The sequence below is a fragment of the Diadema antillarum genome, unplaced genomic scaffold, assembly GCF_040938485.1.
Source record: "Diadema antillarum isolate AM-2024a unplaced genomic scaffold, OU_Dant_1.0 scf00000074, whole genome shotgun sequence".
NCBI classification, from domain to species: domain Eukaryota; kingdom Metazoa; phylum Echinodermata; class Echinoidea; order Diadematoida; family Diadematidae; genus Diadema; species Diadema antillarum.
The window spans coordinates 4,440,685-4,461,016 of record NW_027270963.1 but is presented as its reverse complement, the minus strand read 5'-3'; the positions used below and the strand labels follow the sequence as shown (position 1 = coordinate 4,461,016).

General features: G+C 39.6%; 1 protein-coding gene across 1 annotated transcript; it reads left to right on the top strand.

The window, feature by feature from the left end:
• Nucleotides 1–609: 609 nt before the first annotated feature.
• LOC139717300 (uncharacterized) lies at nucleotides 610–17,579 on the top strand. The gene is made up of 6 exons (XM_071628790.1): nucleotides 610–726; nucleotides 4,448–4,591; nucleotides 9,957–10,022; nucleotides 11,384–11,452; nucleotides 14,609–14,831; nucleotides 15,967–17,579. Exons 2-6 carry the CDS (start codon nucleotides 4,477–4,479, stop codon nucleotides 16,106–16,108), a joined length of 615 nt encoding a protein of 204 aa, XP_071484891.1. The 5' UTR covers nucleotides 610–726; nucleotides 4,448–4,476; the 3' UTR covers nucleotides 16,109–17,579.
• The last annotated feature ends 2,753 nt before the right edge of the window (nucleotides 17,580–20,332 follow it).

The following is a 20,332-nucleotide window of genomic DNA, read 5'->3' as shown; positions in this document are numbered from 1 at the left end:
GTACTTGCATGGTTCATATTATGTGAATCGTCCCGAAGTTTGTCATGTGATAAAATGACTAATCACTAGAGTCGATGAACGGAGAATGTGAATGGACTACTAGATACTGAACAGGGTTGACTTCCCAGTTAGAGTTTTTATCACCTCCCTGTTGTTTGGACAGCATCGTTCCGGAAAAGTTAAGTAAGTAAAGTATATTTATGAAGGCGAATCGAATCTGGGGAAGTGTGAAATGTTCGATTTTTCTGAGTTGAAAAGCGAGTCACGTTTGCCTTATCATGCTTGATTTCATATCCAACAGATAAGGATTATGTCACTGGCCCCCGCGTCACTCAGCGTGGAGTTCTGTTGCTGTTTGTAAAATGTATCATGAACACATTTTCCAAAACAAAGTAGTCTGACGTTTGTGCGTGTATGTGTAGCATGTGTACAGATGTCACGCTCCTTTCTTTTAGTCAATGAAAAACTAGAGAATTCATTGATAACTTGTATTGAATATTCATCAGCGTGTGGAGGGGTGCTAAATGTGAGTATGACGTGAATATGGGATTCGAACGATGCGATTGGCTGATATTTTGTAGCCGGCACCAAAATATTTTCCGCGCGAGACTATAGCGTACCTGAGAGAGGGTCGTGTGCAACTCACGTGCTTAATAATTATACGCTATTTTTCCTTCTCGAACGAGTTCAGCGTGGAACTGCAACGAAATTTTGCTTAGTATTTTGGTAAGTTACTTATCTGAATCTTAATTCGAGTTTATAATCATTGTAAGCTACCTGTGTTTGTACACAGAACCATTCCATATCATTCCGCATTTGACGTGAGAATGTAAACAAAACAACGTGCACATGTTCACGTGTCAGACTCAGACTCTGGTTTTGTAGTCGAAGGCAACACTCGCCGTCAGCGTCAGTCGCTGACGACGACACAATGCGGAGCAACACAACAGGGACTGGCGATGTACGTCTAGAGTTCTACACGAGCGTGGACGATTTACGGTGTTAGCCGTGTACGACAAGACATTTATTCCCACTCAGGAACTGAGCCAGTAATTGCGACAAACATCGCTATGACGCTATGAATTTACCAGAGTTGTACTGTTCAGTATGATATTGCATGTGCATCCGTGCATCCTACCATTCATTACGAGTCGGACGAGTTTCAACTCATTTGGATTTCTGTGTCCATTGCATTGTCCCAGGCCTGTGTAACTTACGTTGCTGCAGTGTAACACGTAACAGTAGGCCTATTGCCATTAATTGGGCGGCATTCGGCATTCGGCATTGGTGTCTTTATTTGGTGAAGATGAGAATTGGGCTTTTAACTTTTCAAAACCAATTTTCATCACATAAATGTCAATTCCTCATGGAATTACATGCTCTTTCATATTTCATAAGAGGTTTCTCATTATCTCCCCCCAAAATGTTAGAAACCTGAAATTTGGTTTCAACCAAAACCATACCATCCCTTTTCGTTTTAACCCCGTTGCGGGGCACTGTAACCCTAGGCCTACTCGGTTCGTGTTGGGGTCGCTGCTGCGGTTAGGTAGGCCTAAGACATTATCGATAGCCAACCAAGGTAACTGTTAGTGTTGAGAGTCTTGTGACACGGTTGTGTGTATTCTGTGACACGACCATCCATGACGACTGTGGCTGTATAATTTACCATACAATGGTTTGGAGCGCCCTGGCCCTGGCCGCGATGTGGGGTTAGTGAGTCTAAATGAGTGCTTTAAGTGGTCTAATATTAACACAAATTGCAATCGTACTGCTCGATCTCGGGCTCATAACAAATAATATTAAGTTTAACTGTTAGTGTTAGTGTTACCAGTGTCGGCAGTGACAGTGTTAAAGTAGACTGGTTAATATTTCTTGCTTCCAAGCGGCGTTCGTTTAAAAATTTCTTTCAAATTTAAGATCAATCTCACTTTTGCTTACCCGGTATTTAATTTTTATCTCTGATTCTGCCTGAGTGAAGCTAATTTAATTAAAGTTAAATGAAAGTTACAAATGTAATTTAGATTCCAAATTTTAATTGGAGTAACAACCCAGTTTGCGGCAGGGTACCAATTTCTGGCAGGGGCACTTTTGTTGGCATGTCATGTGCTTAGTTCAGAGTCTACAGTAGTCTCTCTTTGGAACACAAGCAGGAGTTATAGAATTCTACTCCCAAGCGTTATGGGAAGTGACGCCTGATTGGGCCTTTTCATCAATGAATGAAATAGCCCCTGCGAGTATGCCGCAAATAGGCACCTTGTACAAAGCTTGCCGCAAACAGATTATTCTACTCTAGTCTAGAGCCCTAGGGCCTAGTTGAGCGCATGTAGGCCCTGCCTGATGAAGGTCTAGATCCTACTATTTAAAGTCCTATCTAGGAGTAGATATCTAAATAAGCAAAAATTTTAAGTTAAATTCAGATCTATCCAGGGGGTTTAGGGGCCACACACTGTCAGTGCCTTGGGGCAATATGCATGTGATTTGAAGTTTCATTAAATTTCTAGCAAAAGTTAACTATGCAAAGCCCTATCACAGCACAGCTGCGCAAAGCGTGTGGTTGGTCGCGATCAGGCTAGCAACAGGGTTCAGTAAGCATAGCAGAAGCCAGCATTTACCCTAACATTTAGTAACAATTTTGCTAGCTAATTTCAGCAGATTGGTGCTCTGCCAGGCATACATACGTCTATAAAGGCATGCAATGAGTAGCAAGTCAATCTTGAACTGGTATTTGATATTGCTGTATGCATGAACTTGGCAATGTTTTTCGCAAGAATTTCATTATTTATGGCCCAAGTTGCATTGCAATGACGTGATAGAGAAGCTAAAGCGTGAGAATATAATTCTGTAGCCCAAAATATCAGAATCACATTGAGGTCAAAAACTGTGTGGCCCATAGGCCCCTGGATGGCCTAATTTTACATTTTAACTCAAACCTAAATATAAATGTAATTTTGATTAGTTTTGCTTTATTTTGGCAATATCAATTTTATTCTTACACAATTTACAACTGAAAAGATTTATTGCTTCATCTGCTTACTTTAGATTACCAATACTTCTCTCCTCCCAATTATTCACTTGGTAAAGGCAGAAGTTACTTGGATGGTCTTTGCTGCACTTTATTAGGTCATGCTGTCTTGGCGGCCTCGCGGCAGTACACTCAAGCAGCGCGCACATGGAAATGATTGCTGCTGCAGACGATCAACGGTAACGCACATGCTGCGCTCGCTACGAAGCACTGTGAATTGCTTTGAATTAGTGCAGCGATGGACAGGTTTTGCAGTCAGAAGCGCAGCTTTTGCCCATGGACGTTTCTTGATGGCTGGATATGGATTGTAATACCAAATTTGGTATTACATTCCATTTGGACTCCCAGCAATCAAGTTTGTGTAAGTAAAATTCAAAGTTTGGGGTTGAATGTAGAATTTTTTAAATGTTTTGTGACTGTTTCCCAGGATGTTCCCATGAAAGTGTATGACTAATGGGTCCTTGGTCTCTGGTCGGGCTAGTCTCTTGCATGTGATATGGTCTCTAAGTGAATAACATTAATGTAATGTTAAGCACTTGATTTCAAAAAAGCTGTATCATGAAGGTGTAACTTTGTAGATTTGGGGGGATGAGTGGACACTCCAAATATCTTTGTTTTTGAGATATTTTCTAAATAGCATGCTTTACATAGGAACCCAATGAGATTGTATTCTACTCAGAAAAGTGTACGATAAAAACAAGAAAATGAAATAAAATTGAGAGGGAACTTGCTAATAGTAAGATTGTATACTCCTAGCTGATTTCCATCGGTAAATGTTCCTTTATTTACTATTTGCAAACCTCATCATCATGTCTCTGTCCCGGTCCTGTCAAGTGTATAAAATGACTGGAACCCAAGCATGGTTGGAACTTATGGGGCACAGATGGTCTTGCATCAGGATGCTATAAGTCTGATATCCCACAACTGTAAACAAATAGCAAATTATGGCCAAATGTGCCCACATATATTTTTTCATATAACTCTGAATTGTTTCTCATCATACATAAGAGTTCTTTACGTACCCCCACTGATTTTGCCATGCCATTCTACGCTACCCTGCCCTTGTTACCTAAACCTTACGCGCAGATGTGTGCCATGCCCACCACTTGCCAAATGTGCGTGCGTACATCCGTGCGTTGAAAAAAAAAGTTTGATGGTTTGAGTGTTTCTGGATTTACAGTAAGCAGTTTGACTTAGAGATATTGTCAAAGAAGTAGTGAACAAGAGGGTATTGGTATTGGCAACTGCATGGTACTTTTTTTTTTCTGCTGCTTAGACAACTCTGTTTTATGAATCTGACTGCATTTGACTCCAGCTCCTCAAAATCTGTGATTTCTGCACTTGAAAAATCCAATTGATTGATTTGGCATAAATTTGCTGTTCACTTGAGAACGGGTTGTATCCTGCATTTCGATTCTCCCCCAGACTGAAGTCAGCCGGCTAAACAACCCAAGATGAACAACTGCTACAACTGCGGAAAGCCTGGGCACATCGCCAAAAACTGCAATGACGACTATCGTGGTGGGCGGGATGAGTACCGCGGCAGTGGGCGCAAATCGGCTGGAGGAAGTAAGTTAACCTATTTTTAGCACTTAAGTATCACTTTCTCTCTTTTCTGTGCAAGTATAGCCATAGAATATACATATTTGATTTTTATTTTATACTTCTTTTCTGGTGGGGGGGGGGGGGGGGGGGTTAGGGTGGATGGTAGCTTATAGCTTGTTCATGTTATCAGGTCCAAGTGAATGGGACCTTTTGAATACTGAATTTGTGTCATCTGTTTTGAATATGTAGTCAAGAAATAAATGTGTATCCTTTTGAAGGTGCAGTGATGATGTGACAAAGCCCCTTATGTCGATAAATCAAAGCAACATTTAGTGATATTGCTATGCACCTCCAGAAAATCTTTCTTGAGAGATGCTTCCAGATGAGCCAACTGTGATACTGAAAGCTACCATAGCACTGGGCAGCTGTCTCGCAAAACTGCTCTAGAGAGCACTATTGGTACTTGTTCCATTTAGTATAACCAGGGCTGCACATAATTTACATGGCCAAGAATGAAGAGAATTCACTCAAAGGATTTTTTTTTTCCTTGATCATGAGATCAAAATCTCTTATGAGGAGGTTGTTATTGTTTTTTTTCCCCATGCCGTAAACTGGGGGGACTTTGGACAGGTGGGTGACTTTGGACAGGAATTGTTTCACTGGCATTTTTATTTTGCTGTTGGTTTTTCTGAAAATATTTTTGTAGGTTATGAATGACTGCACTTCTCGTGTATATTGCAAGCAGCAAAATAATGTACCTGGGTAAGTGAATCTGTCTGAACTGTCCAAAGTAACCCCCGCCTGTCCAAGGTCCCCCCAGTTTAAGGTGCTGTGTATACAGGCTTATGGGTGGGTATTTTTGCCATTGTTTTGGGATTTTTCTTCCCCGAACATCTTTTCCCCCACTTGACTAGCTGGGGCAAGGCAATGCATTGATGATAATTTATACCCGTAGCGTAGGCTCAGGCCTCTGAAACTGATGCGTTTCTATCCGGCTCTGTTACCAAACTCCACTTGCAGGTCGCTCCTCGACCAACAAAGGTAGGCTTTTGCAGACCAGCTTATGTCAGTTTGTGAAAGTTGCACTGTCTTTCTGTGGTAGTCCATGATTGGTTGCCTGGCCCCCCTGGATGCCTGCGCACTCCAAGCACAGTTTGCAGTGTGTATTGGTGAAAATTGTGCCTATATTGACTGCAATACTGGTTTATATCCTCGTAGTTTTGCTGTTAAAGGGTGTGTACAGTTCTGGTTGAGGTGAGGATTTAGCTTTGAACGTTTTGCGAGATATTCAGAAATCACTCTATAATATGTCAGAGAGCATGCAATTCTAAGGGGTATCAGAAAGTTTATTTGATGAAAATCAGTTTTGAAGTGGCTGAGATATCAAAAAATAAGGTGAAACAAAGAGATCCCACTAAAAGGCGTGGCCTGTTGCCTTTTATTATTATCACTTTTTTGCCTCCGATATGTCAGCCATCTGTAAACCAATTTGTCATCAAATAAATGTTTGAATCCTTCTTAGAATTGCATAATCTTTCATATGTCAGAAAGAGGTTATTTCATTATCTCACTTAGGAATGTTTAAAATCATGCATCCCCTTGTACCTCAACCAGTATTGTACAGTCCCTTTAAAGGACAAGTCCACCCTCATATACATTAGGATTGAGAATGAATGCAGCAGTATTAGTAGAACAAATCATTCTGTGAAAGTTTGAGGCCAAAAGGTCGGACAATCCGTTCAAAAAGTTATGAATATTTTAAGTATCTGCGCAGTCACTGCTGGTATGATCATGAAACTACTACAGTGTATGATGTCACATGCGTACAACTATGATAAGGAAAAGGTTTAAAAGAGAATTTCACAAAACTTTACTTTTTGAATAAAGTGCACATTTCTTCGACTTGCTAAACTGATGTATGTTAAGGGTAATATTATTCCCCCCTGCCTTCTGAAATCAGAGAATTGAGTGTTCTTTTGTTATGCGAAAAACATGGAAATATGTTGAATTTTCTTTTTCTTCATCTTGTCATATCGTTGTACTCATGTGACATCACAAGCTTACTTAGTCTTTTCATCGCAGCCGTGACTGAGCAGAAACTTTTCAAAAAAATTCATAACTTTTGAACGGCATTGTCCATTTTGCTCAAACTCTCACTGAGGTGTTCTACTAATATTGCTGCATTCACTCAACCCACATGTCTATGAAGGTGAACTTGTCCTTTAAGGTTGATACTGGAATGCCTGAACTCGGCAACTACTTCCAAACTGACAAGTCAGTCTCATATGTCGATGTGATGTTGTTATTTTTTTTTAATGGTTTACAAAGAGCACATACAGTGCTTTCCTGTTTTAATGAACACAGTTAAAATGAAATTCTCGATAACTGAAATTCTTGTACAACAAAGTTGACATTAGGTCCCCAAATTATCATTTACTCTAACATGGATCCATTTCACATAAAGAACTAGACTGTAGAAGATGACAGAATTGCAGGTACAGTGAAAGCAGCATAAAGTAGTTTGATGGATGCTCAGTTGCTGCAGGTGGACTCAACAATTGCTCTGTAATTGTTTTATGTTGCCTCATAAAACGGGCTCAGGACTCCAGACTCTGTAAATGCACTGTTAAACCAGATGTATTAAAAATAGAAATTTAAGCAAAAACAACAAAAACTTGTATTGGAAAGAATACAGATAAAATTGAAAGTTTATGTACAATGAAGTGACTGTAAAATACACCAAATTGTTAGTTTGAATACACATATGACCAGTTGTCAAGGCTAATATGCAAATTCAAATTAACACTAGTCAAGTTCATAAAATATTACTCTGCTCTCTTAAAGGAGACCTCCGGACGATTTTCAGATTTTTACATTTGAACAACTATAAATTAGTTATGCTGAGGACAGAGCTTTAGAATATTGTGATAATTGGGATGAAGAATAATAATATTTTTAAAATTTAGAACAAATTGCAATGAACAAGGATAATGACATGGCAGAGTCACCATAAGAATGCATGAGTTGGGGCTCAAGGAACCAGAACAAAAGAAGAAGGCATGCATAGATTATACACAGGTGAACTCGCAAGCAAACAGTTTTGTAATGGAATTACACTGCTACATTTCTAAAATATGTGAACCTCCTATGTCTTCATCCTTGTTCAGTGTAATTTGTTCAGTGTTTTTACAAAGTATTGTTTCTCTGCTCAAGAACCACAATAGATTCCACAAATCTAATTTATATACTACATGATGTGAAATTATGAAAATCATCTGGAATGTCCCTTTAATTTGCTGTGTGAAGGGCAGAGGATATGTTTTACCGTGCTGTTGATTTTATGTACATGCTTAATATTTTGCGAGGTTGTCATTTTTTTTTTTTTTCTGCGAGTAGAGTGCTGTTCCTGAATTCAAAAACACACAGAAATATTAACTCTGATCATGACGGGAATGTGATGTGCACGCTGCTGCATACAGTGTACATTTCCCCATTCAGTACTGTACGTCATAATAGAAAATTTAATCACTTGCAAAATATGTTGCGAAGTTCTGATTTGCAAATTAAGTTAGACTCGCTGTGAATGGCGTAAACAGTAGTCCAGCAAAATAGACGCACCCTGTTGATCGAGGGCTTTGCACATCTGTGGGAACAATTAAAGTGAAAGATGACTTGTAGCTGGATGTGATGTTGTCCTAGTTAGATTTCTGTATTTGCATGCTTCGTCTTGAGTAGTACAAGTGTGTGTGATAATTCCAGTGGCAACCTGCTTTGCCGTGATGCCCAGTGGACGTGTGCGTTTGTAGATCAAAGTCTAAGTACTCGTTCAGTCAACACATCTATGTAGATATGTAATTTGCCATTCACTTTGAGCTCCTTTGTAAGGACCAGGTTGGTCTTGTAACCATTCTCATCACAATAATTCTCCAACCCCTTCCCTTTACCCACCCCACCCTCTCCTCCGCCCCCCCCCCCCCAAAAAAAAAAAAATGAAAAGGGATGTATTAGTACATATAAGCATGACCTTTACAATTTGCTTTCCACATCAGTGTAGGTCCAAATTTCAAGTGTGTCTGCACAGTAAGAGGTTCCTGTCAACTTTGGAAAAGTGCTTAAAAAAGTGCTTAAAAAAGTGCTTGCCCTTTTTTACAGTAGAGTGTTGAAGTTCATGCCCATGATATACCCACTAGCTTGAGTAGAAATTTCGCTGGCCCTTCTACAATCTTTGAACATTGTGATAAGGCAGTGTGTCAATTGCCAATGCTTCATTGTCCTCAGAGCGAGGAATTTTTGGAGGTCAGGTCGTATATCATATTACTAATCGGATGGCATTTGTGTGTCCCTGCTGTGCATTAATGCCAGCAGCCTATGTTGTCTTAGCAGCCTATGTTGTCTTAGCATTCATCCATCTGTTCAAAGCGTAATTGTCTCTCCTTGCTGTGATAACTTGGGAATGGCATGAGGCATCGTACCAAGATCAGACTAGACTTTTTCATGTGAACACATGACTATTTGCAGTTCACTGATCTGACCATTTTCAGAGATCACATGACCAAAGTTTGGGACAATGTTTGTATATATCTTGAATAAATGATACAAGTTTAAACTTGTTATTAACAATAACTATTACCACACTCATGCTGCATGGAAGGTTTAGATGTGACAAAGCACTTTACATACCTGGGAAACGCTTTCCTTCGTTGCATTTATTTTTTTTTCCCATGGCAGGGAAAGGGTAAGGTCTGCTTCTGAAGTTAGCACTCAATGATCTGATTCAAGAAATAAGTTACAAAATGTAATGAAACAAGTTAAGATGCAAACTGTGGTACCCTTATGTGTGATTTGGTCAATTTCTCTGTTTATGATGTATCTCATATCTAGATTTACAAGGTTTTGTACTGAAGGAAAGGCCATTAACAGGGCTGTGGATATGGTTTGTGGTAGAACTTGACATGCCATTGTATCTGAGTCAACCTTGTATAATTGAAATATGTCACAAGATACAATGTACAGTACTAGTGGTATAGTACATTTTTCAGGACACCTCTGACAGTGAAGTGTCACAACTCTATCCCATGTTAGACTGGAAATGTGTTTCTTTGTGTTTGTTTGGTGTGCCATCATAAACTACACTTGTATAGGATCAGGTTTGTCTCTTTACTTTTCAAATCTGTGGTCGCCTTCCTCACATTGAAAAGCAGCTCTCTAACATATCAAGTCAGAGTGTTACTATGTCAGCTTTGTCAGCATCATTGTAATGTGTAAGATTTTGCAAGTTACATGTTGTATCTTGTCATGATGTGCAGTTTCAAGTAGTAGCCCATATTTGATGGAAATGAATCTTTACTTTAATCGTGTACCATCCCTGTGTATTTTCTTTGTTTTCTAGTCCGCTGCTACAGATGCAACAAGTATGGGCACTTTGCCAAGGATTGCCAGGCAGCTGGAAACGAAAGTGAGTAAACGCCTTGCTAATCAGAAGGGGGGGGGGGGGGAGGGGGGGGGGGTGACAAGTGCAGGATAATATCCTTCTTCATGAGTGTCTGTATTGCATATCACAAGGACATCATGATTTGATCATCCAGTTATAAGTAGAACTTGTATTGTGACTGTTTTCAGTTTCATTTGCCTATTTTCTCTCCAAAAACTGAATGGTCAGCCAAAACAGTGTCATGTTTGTTTTGTCTTCAGAGCATTTACAACAGGATACAAATGTATGCTATATGCCCTAAAAAAAAAAATAGAATGAAAAGCTCTAAGTATATGTTGTATAACTCATTGTGTCTTGGCTTGGACTTCACGTTGATAACAGAACATTACAATGACAAATAAATGGGAGGCAGCATGTTTGGCATTCTTCTGTTAGTGTAAATGGTTGATAAGAATGATATCCTAGTAGCCTTAGACCCGTTTACAGTGCGGGGCTGGGCCGCGGCTGGGCCGCGGCTGGGCCGCGGCCGAGCCCGCCTTCATTTCAGTGTAAACGCGCAAAAGGCCAAATGCGGGGCCAAAATTGGCCGCGCATTTGGCCACACTCTGGAGGAGGTCTTGGCCGCGGCCAAGCCCGGCCTTTTCTCAGTGTAAACGCAAACTGGGCCAAATGCGCGGCCAATTTTAGTCTGGCTTCCAGACCCCCTGCCGGTACTATTTCGCTATTCAGGATATAAACCCCCTCAACGTCGAAAACTAGTATAGTTTAAGGTGGTTTTGTCCTGCAAAGGATTTTTCCTTCGGTGAAGGCCTTTGCCCGAACAACGACTTTGTCGCCATGGAATCCAGTTGGCAAAGGGTCTGAAAACCAGACTATACCAAATTGCGTTTGTTTACAAGCAGAGCGCCACTACGACAAAATATTGAAAGGTTTGAATTCAAAGCGCGGCCGAGCCCGGCAGTGTAAACGGACAAAATTGCGGGGCTCAGCTGCGGCTCGGCCCAGCCCCGCACTGTAAACGGGGTCTTACAGGTGGTAACAGAAGGCCATTTCATTTTTACCTCATGAGGCATTGCAGAAGACCTAGCTCCGTGAATTAAAGCAAGAGATTATATGAGAATTTTGCAATATGTTGGTTGTTCAAAATATAGATCAGCAAATTGTAAAAAAAAAACAAACAAAAACCAAGGTAAACCCTCTCATAACAAGGTGGTTTTGCAGGTCCCAACTCTTGAAATTGTTTGTTTTTGTACTCTGGTATAGTGGGAAAGCTGATATAACAAGGTACAATTATTGTGGGTTTTAGGTTCTTGGTGGAACGCAATTCCACTGTAATCGCTCTTGTCAGTTATGAAAAAATATCTTTCTTGATGTCTTCTGTCTAGATCTGTGCTACCGCTGCGGGGAATCTGGGCACATCTCCAACACTTGCCCGAACCAGGACCCAGGAATGGGTATGTCTGTGAATTAGCCCTTCTTTCTGAGTAATCCGTCCTTGTCCTTGTTTTGCCATGTTTGGTCTTGTCTTCTCTCAGCTTATCTTCTGTCATCTTTTTCTCCTCTATGTGGCCAGTGCCTTTCAGACATTTTTTTTAATGCCTCCGCCACAAAGTGGTGCCGGAGGCATTATGTTTTCGGGTTATCCGTCCGTCCGTAATTAATTTTGTGGACAGAGTTACGAAAAAACTTTTTGAGGTATCCTAATTACCCCGGTAAACTTGGCATGTATGTGTATTAGGGGGTGAAGTTGTGCCTGTCAACTTTAGGGTGCACATGCTCAAGGTCAGAGGTCAAAAGGTCAAGGTTAAGTACTTAGAATTTCACTATTTCCCCCATATCTATGCAATGCCTGAAGATATTTTCTTGAAACTTAGTGTATACATGTATTACCCAATTAAGATTCTCTTGTGAAAGTTTGGGGTCATTAGGTCAAAGGTCAAGGGTCAAAAGTGAAGTAAAATGTTAACATTTCACTTTTTTCTCCGTATCTTAGAAATTGTTTAAGATATCTTCACGGAATTTGGGGTTCATGGAGTCAAAGGTCAAGGGAAATACTTCAAAATTTTACTATTTCCCTTATATTTATGCAGTGCCAGCAGGATTATTTTTTTTTTTAACTTGATGTATGCGTGTATAATCCAATTGAGATTTTCTTCGATTTTTTTTTCGCCAAGAAGGTCAAAGGTCAAATGGTCAAAGATCAAGTGAAAGTGCTGAACTTACTTCTTTCTCCATATCTCAGAAGTGGCTCAAGTTATCTTGAAACTTAGTGCATATTTATGTATGTTCTGCCTGACAAAGATTTTCTTATATATCCTAGGGACAAAGGCCTGATGAAAATGATAACAATTTACTGTTCAATACAGAAATTGCACTTTTTCTCCATACCTTGAAAATTACTCAATGCATAAACTTATGAAAGGGTCAAAGTCAAGTTAAAGTTCTTAAATCCCCAAATACATGCTCTCCTATTCATCCAATTAAACATAGGTCAAGGAAGATGAACATTCAACACATTTGTGACAAAAATGTCATTTTAATGTTTTGCCAGTTTAGTGAAAATGTAATCGCACATTGTCGACATATACTATAGACCTATTAGGAGAATCATGCATTATGGCGGAGGCATACCAGTCGCCATAGCGACATTTCTAGTTTTTAATAATCTCTAGTATGTAAAGATGAGCTGGGCCCTTTGATCTGTGGTAATGTACACGATGTGAGTGTTTGTCTGTTATTTGATACTTTGCTTATTGGTTGATATATAAACTTGAAGTTCAGGAAAAAACAAAATTTACTTGTGGGCCTTGTGAAAGGAATTCAGGCATTGGATGTGGTAGACTTATGAAGATATCTACACATTATTTGAAATTTAAGGTGCTCTTTTTACTGGGATGAAAGTTGATTTAATCAACTGTAATACTAGTATTGTAAAAGTGGATATCTTCATGTGAGTAATTTTTCACACTTGGCCGTGTAAAATGAATTTTTCATGCATTTAGTTTTGAGGAATGAAAACACAAGACGTAACACAGAGGTAGATAAAACAAGCAAAAATAAGCACATGCTTTTATTTTCATGCTATTTTCTGGTCGCATGAAATGCACAAAATCTTCAACACCACAAAAATATTCACGTTTACAGTATTCCTTTTTGTCCCCGCCGAACGAGTTCGAGCAGGGGACTATGAAACGGGCTCCGTACGTGTGTGTGTCCGTGCGTCCGTGTGTCCGTGCGTCGTAGCGTCCGTCCGTGCGTCCGTGTGTGCGTCCGTGTGTGATCAAAATGTTCAATTTGCTACTTCTCTGTCATTTATGAGCCAATTTTGATTCTGTTTGCTTTATATGATAGCACTACATGGGAGCTTTAAAACTTGTACACAGAATTTCAGTTGTGACCTTTGACCTTGACCTTTGACCTATATTGTACATTTTGCTACAAAATGCTACTCCTTCGCCATTTCTAACCCGATTTCGATTCCGTTTGCTTTATGTGATGGCACTAGGTGAGGGCTTCAAAACTGCTACACAGAATTTTGACCTTTGTCTTCTTTGACCTTTGACCTTGATTTTTGACCTATATTGTACATTGGCTACAAAATGCTACTCCTTCGCCATTTCTAACCCGATTTCGATTCCATTTGCTTTATGTGATGGCACTAGGTGAGGGCTTCAAAACTTCTACACAGAATTTTGACCTTTGACTTCTTTGACCTTTGACCTTGATTTTTGACCTATATTGCACATTTTGTTACAAAATGCTACTTCCGGCGGGGACATATATTACGCACCGCGTAATTTCTACTTTTCCTTGTTTTAATTGTCAGCAAAAGCATTTTTTTTTCTGGTGTTAGTAGAGAAGCAAATTTTAATTGGCATTGATTGCCAAGGACAATCAGATAAGGTTTTTGTCATGGTTTTCTTTATCTTTTGTACTGAAATGAAGTTATCAATGCATAGAGAAGTATAGTAAAAAGTGCTTGTAAAGATATCCAGCATTGTGAGGTTTACTCTCTTTTTAAAACAACATTGAAGAGCTTATGATATCAAAGTAGAGTTGCCAGACTATTTTATGACTTTTAGTGGAAAGATCATGATCAGCTATGCATGTATGAAGCTCATGGAACTGCACAGTCATTCATTTTCAATGGCACACAGATTCATGGGTTTACTTATTGACATACATGGAATAATTTTCGTGGTGTCGCATCACAATTTGCTATGCATTTTTACAACACTGCTACACAAACTAACTTTTGTGTAGAAGGTAGCAGTTTTCTTCCATAGAAGTGTACAGGATAACATCTAAAATATTGTTCACAGGGAATAATTTTCTTTCTCGAAATTGAATAGCATTTTTAGTTGGTAGTGATACACTTTGAACAAAATGTTGTACCAGCCTATGCATTGAAATTGCTATGCAAATGATATTTTTCATAGCAGTCATACGAAAATGCATAGCAAACTGCTACGCGATACCAGGAAAATTATTTCCTGGTTCATCAGCTGAAATTGCTAATCAAATTTGAGTTGGAAAATAATTCCCTTACGTATACTCTTCTCTCAATGTCTCACCCTGCCTCCCCCTCTCTCCTTCTCCAAACGATTCAGTGAAGTGTTACAACTGCTCCAAGCAGGGGCACATGCGTCGTGATTGCCCCGAGGGCAAGAGCTGCTACACCTGCCACAAGGTTGGGCACATCTCGGCCGAGTGCCCCAACGGGGGCATCCAGGAACGCAACGGGGAACGAGGGGGCAGCAGGGGGGGAGTGTGTTACAGCTGTCAGGAGGAGGGCCACCAGGCTCACAAGTGCCCCAACACCACCTGCTACAAGTGAGTCGATGATAACAGTGCACTCCCATTTTAACAAACACGATTATAACAAAATTTGGGTTACAACGAAGTAAAAATTCAGGGCACAACATTATCCACTCTGTGTGATTTTATTGTCGAGCCCACCGGAGGTGCGGGGAGGCTAAGGGATTGCCTGCGGCGTCCGTCCGTCCGTCGTCTGTCCGTAACGCTAAAAAAACTTCAATAACTCTTTACTCTGGGCTTCAATTGCAATCAAACTTCGATGGAAGAGGGGTCATACAAAGTTTCACATTTTACCATATATGAAGGTCACCTCTAGGTCAAAGCTCACAGGCAGGGGTCAATGAACTTTAGGGCACAATGTTAAGTTTTTACGGCGCGTTTCTATTATGGGTCATAACATTTGATCCATAGGTCCGTTTATGACTAAACTTGGATGGTAGATGTCCCTTGGGGAGTGGATGATCACCACAAGGTCAAAGGTCACAAGCAGGGGTCAACAAACTTTTAGAGCCCAATGTTAAGTTTTTATGGCGAGTTTCTATTATGGGTCATAACTTTTGATCCATAACTCCATTTGTGACTAAACTTGGATGGTAGATGTCCCTTGGGGAGTGGATGGTCACCACAAGGTCAATGGTCACAAGCAGGGGTCAACAAACTTTTAGAGCCCAATGTTAAGTTTTTATGGCGAGTTTCTATTATGGGTCATAACTTTTGATCCATAACTCCATTTGTGACTAAACTTGGATGGTAGATGTCCCTTGGGGAGTGGATGATCACCACAAGGTCAAAGTTTCATGGTGAAAGTTTCATGCCACGAATGTTTCTGGTCTTCAGTATGGTGATGAATATGATGATTATGATGATGATTGAAATGATACAAAATTATATAATGATGATCACGATGGTTTCATAGTAGTGATTAGAAAAAGGCATTAATAACTACTAATGATGGTACTTTCAAATAGGGTGCATAAACTCAATTCAATGCCTTGAATCCACTTGAGTGCATTTTACCATTCAGGGCCAGTCTAAAGAAATTTTTCTCATTATGATCAACCTTTGAAATGGATGTGTGCGCTAAATTTGAATTTGTATTAGTGATCTGAGGTATTGTGTAAACATTTTCTCCTTGTGCTCAATTCTCTAGCTGTGAGGAGAAAGGTCACATGGCCCGAGACTGCCCCCACCAGGAGTACAGCCGCCGCCGAGGAGGTGGCATGGCCGACACCAAGTGCTACAGCTGTGGCGAACTGGGCCACATGGCCAAGCACTGCACTGTCTCGGCGTGAACCATCAAACCCCACTCCGGCTATCTCCACTAAGATTCTGGTTTCCAGTCAGTTGATGGGGGAAGGGAGAGACAAAGAAACCATTATTTGAGAAAACCAAAATATGAATTTACCCTGAAAAACAAAAGAGACCGCCTCGAAAAAACACTAATCAACTGAGGTAATTCAGCTGAGGCCAACATCAGTGCCGAATTGTTACTGTGGGTGTCGTCGAAAAAAGTTTGGCAGGAGATTTCGACACCGCAAGCAAGAACCAACCAAGAATCATTCAAAGAAAGAAAGAAAGAAAAAAGGCAAATCAACCCTGGTGCCGGTGAAACGATGGCAGTCAGGTGGTACGTTTGTAGGTGCCGTGTGCCGCTGTGTCTGCGGCCAAGATATGCGCAGGTAGATTATGGCAGACCAGCGCGGGGCTCTCGGCATGGCCTGCTCTGTGTGGACATGATGAGCAGGTAGGGGGAGGGTGAAAAGGAGAAAAAAAAATGCCAAGTTTGAGGCAATCCTGTGTAGGGCCTGGTCTGGTCAACTGATTTTGATGCTGGTTGACGCTGTAGGAGTTATGTAGTGGAGTGGAGTTTGGTGTATCAGCCTTCCCTTAATGGACACCGTGGGATTGGCACCAATTTTAAACCTGTTCAATTCGCAAGTTCTCGTGAAACATAAGTCAAAGGTAGTTTCAAAGTGAATTTGTGTGCGACAGTTTTGTGTAGAGAGTTGTGATTTTGATCATTTTTTTTTTCGATAATATATGATTTCATGTAAAAAGTGACACCCATGAAGTGTTTGCAAATAAGCAAGTCATTGTGTTTTTCACCAGAGAAGTGAGAAAGTAGTCTGCACTGTCAAGACTAAAAATTGTTTGATTTATGACAATCTTAGGATCACATTTTTTCTGTTCTTTTTTTAAGTGGATGGGGTGGGGGTAGTTTACACACTTTTGATAGCATCCACAATACAAAAACTGTATATTTAACAATAGTGGTATATTAAGTTCAGGCTGTGTAATTTGTCTGGTATTTTGATATGTACTAGAAAGAACACTTTTTTTTCAGAGTTTGCTAACTAGGGAGTCTGTCTTGACAAATTTGTAGTGGGTACATTGCAAGCATGAGAATGTTAGTTGTGTGCCTTGCAGAGCACTTTATCCATGGACTGTTTATGACGATGTGCACCCAGAGGTGTTGAATCACCTCCTCTATTGTAATTCAAGATCTAATTTGCCATTGAAGTTGAACAGGTAACACTTGGCTCAGTTGGAAAAAAAGAAATGATTCTAAATTTTCAAATTCAGGCAGTGAGATGAGACATATATGTCTTCACAAGATATGTTGGAAAGTGTTATCTATTTATTATTATTATTTGTTTAACAAGCATTTGCTACTTAGGTGAACATCTATTCTAGTTCTTCTGAGAGCGCAATGCTATTTAGTCATGTAGTAAAGATTACTAGAAAGCACTGTCAGTTGAACTCTATGAGATTATTAAAATTTGTTTTTTCCATGGCTTCTAGGGAGGGGGGGGGGGGGGGGGGGGGGAGGAACCCCTGTGACAATATTTACACTTTGCTGCATTCAACTGTAAGATGCAACCCCTGAGGAAAAAAAATACAATAATACTCTTGTTCCAGTGGGCATCCAATTATAAGTCTCAAAAATAAATCACAGCATCCTATTTGTTTATAGTGTGCAAGAAAATAATTGTATAAGGAAAAGAAATTGGACCCAGGTGAATCCGTTCTTCACTGTGTTCTGCATTTGGTCCATTTTTATAGTTCATTATCAGTCTGATATATGGGGGTGGGATGGGGGATGTTGCCTGATATTCATTGTGTACATACCACATTTGGGTCTTTGCTAAAGTGCAGTGTATTTGTTCAGCAATGGTGGCAAAGTCTTGCATGGTGTGTATAGATGATTGTATTGGTGTTTTGTAGATTCCCATCATGCAATGCAGTAGGCTTGTCCATAAAAATCTGTTTTTGTTTTTTTTATGGTGTAATCTTGTCTGTACAAACTTTTTTTTTTTTTTGCAGGCCAGTTTATTATTATTACTTTTTTTTTAAAAATATAAAGTTGGATGAAGGATTGGACATTTTTAGGAACCTGTGAAGGGCAAAGAAACTCCTGTGGCTAATGCATTGTATTGCATTATATTAATGGTGTTGCAATTCTGAGGTATATTGCTTTTCCATAAAATGACCCCATGAAATGATGAGTATGTGGGCAGAGGTTGCATGAAATATTTCACAATTTAACAATAGTCCTCCCTTCCCAGCATCCCATAGTGTTTCTATGCAATGAACCTGATTTAAAAAAAAAAAAAAAAAATTAATTGAATGTCCTCATAAAAACAGAGGTATGAGGTGAAAGTTTCAGAGTTTGAGAATGCAATACACAAGTTGTATAAAAATAATTAATGTGCTGAGAAATTGAGGATATCTTTCAAAAATCATAATCACACATATTTTAGATGACATTTGTTAGCGAGAGCATTGGTTAGGTTCCGATTTTCTCTTCTGGAAGTGTTTGAAAATAATTATGCATAACATTGACCAGTTGATATGGATATGCTCAATATTTGGACGTCGGCTCCCATTTTGCAAACTGTATTTTTTTATATGAATGGTCCCTCCTTGCATTTCTTTTTAAAAAGATGTCCGCCACGATTTAAGATGTGTGGACAACCTTAAGAGACCAAAGAAAGAGATCGCGGTATACAAATGTAAGTTAAGTTATAAGGTTAAAATTGTAAAATTTGGTGTTCATCCACAATGAATCCAACTGGATGGAAGACATAGTTCAATTGCGTGTGGAGGACATAAGGACCTAAATGGTTGAACTTTGTAATGTTTATGTCCAAGATTTCAGTGTTTATTATTAAAAAGCATGATTCCGTTCACAAATGGTTATGTTGGCCCGTGTCTGCTTTTATGTTTTGCCAAGAAGCCACTTTGTCTTTCAGATGAAACTAGCCTTGTACAATGTAGTTCACATCTATAGCATTTGAAAACGTTCATGTATTGTGCGAATTTACTTACCTTGTGTGTCAGCTTCAACAAATTACACCTCCCCAAAACAAAAGTGCACAATCTCTTGAATTTAAATGTGAAAGATGCAAAAAAATGGGGGAAATTTTCAGATTGCCTCGTTATCGAATTGGTAGTGTTACTTTGTAGTCCTTTCAAACTCGCTTTTCACAAAGCAACCAGAGTTAAACCGGGAGACCATGAAATTGCTTACGGTCTCCCTTTTTGATGTGGAAACAAACTTTGCTCTGCTTCCCTGAAAGGGATTGTATACATGTAGTTTTGGTTGAGATGAGGCTTCTGGTTTCCCACGTTTTTGTGAGATAAGGAGAAACCTCTTATGAATAATATGAAAGAGCATATACTGTAATTCTAAGAGGAATTCAAAGTTTAATTGATGAAAATCGGTTTTGAAATGGCCGAGATACCCAAAACAAAGTGATCCTAATAAAAGTTGGGACCCACCTATTGCGTGCATTTGAATAGGATCGGTTTACTTTGGTTTTGGATATCTGCCATTTCAAATCTAATTTCATCAAACAAACTTTTAATACCACCAGTTTGTATTTTGTTGTCGTTTGGTTTTTTTGACATATTCTGGGATAGCGCCATCACACTGCTTGTCTTGTGTGATGCGAATCACACTTTGGCAACAGGGAAAAATACATGTACAGTGTACTCCTCATTATAACAAACATGGTCTTGTAACAACAAAATCAAAATTCAGGTCCAAAAATAATCATCTACAATATATCTTTATACACTATACTGTTCAGCTGTAACGAAAGAAACTGCCAGTCTGGAGGACTTCGTTGTAACAGGAGTGCACAGTATTATAAAACAGTCCAGCATTGGCACTAATGTTATGACAAAATTCAGGTTACAACAAAGTAAAAATTCAGTCTGCAACATTACTGGTATCTGCTCTGCTTTTTTATTGTTACCTCCGCCAAGGAAGAAGGAGGTACTGTAAAAGTGGAAATTTTCGCGGTGTTCAAATTTTCGCGCATTTTGCGCAACGAGAAACTAGCGCGAAAATAAAAGCACGCGAATATTTTTGCTTGCCATATGTTCCCGTACTTAATGTCTTGATTCCGCGAAATTAAAAACACGCGAAACTCTTCTTACCGGGCCGAGCGCGAAAAATTGATCGCGCAAAAATATCCACTTTTACAGTAAGCGATCATCGGCATTGGTTT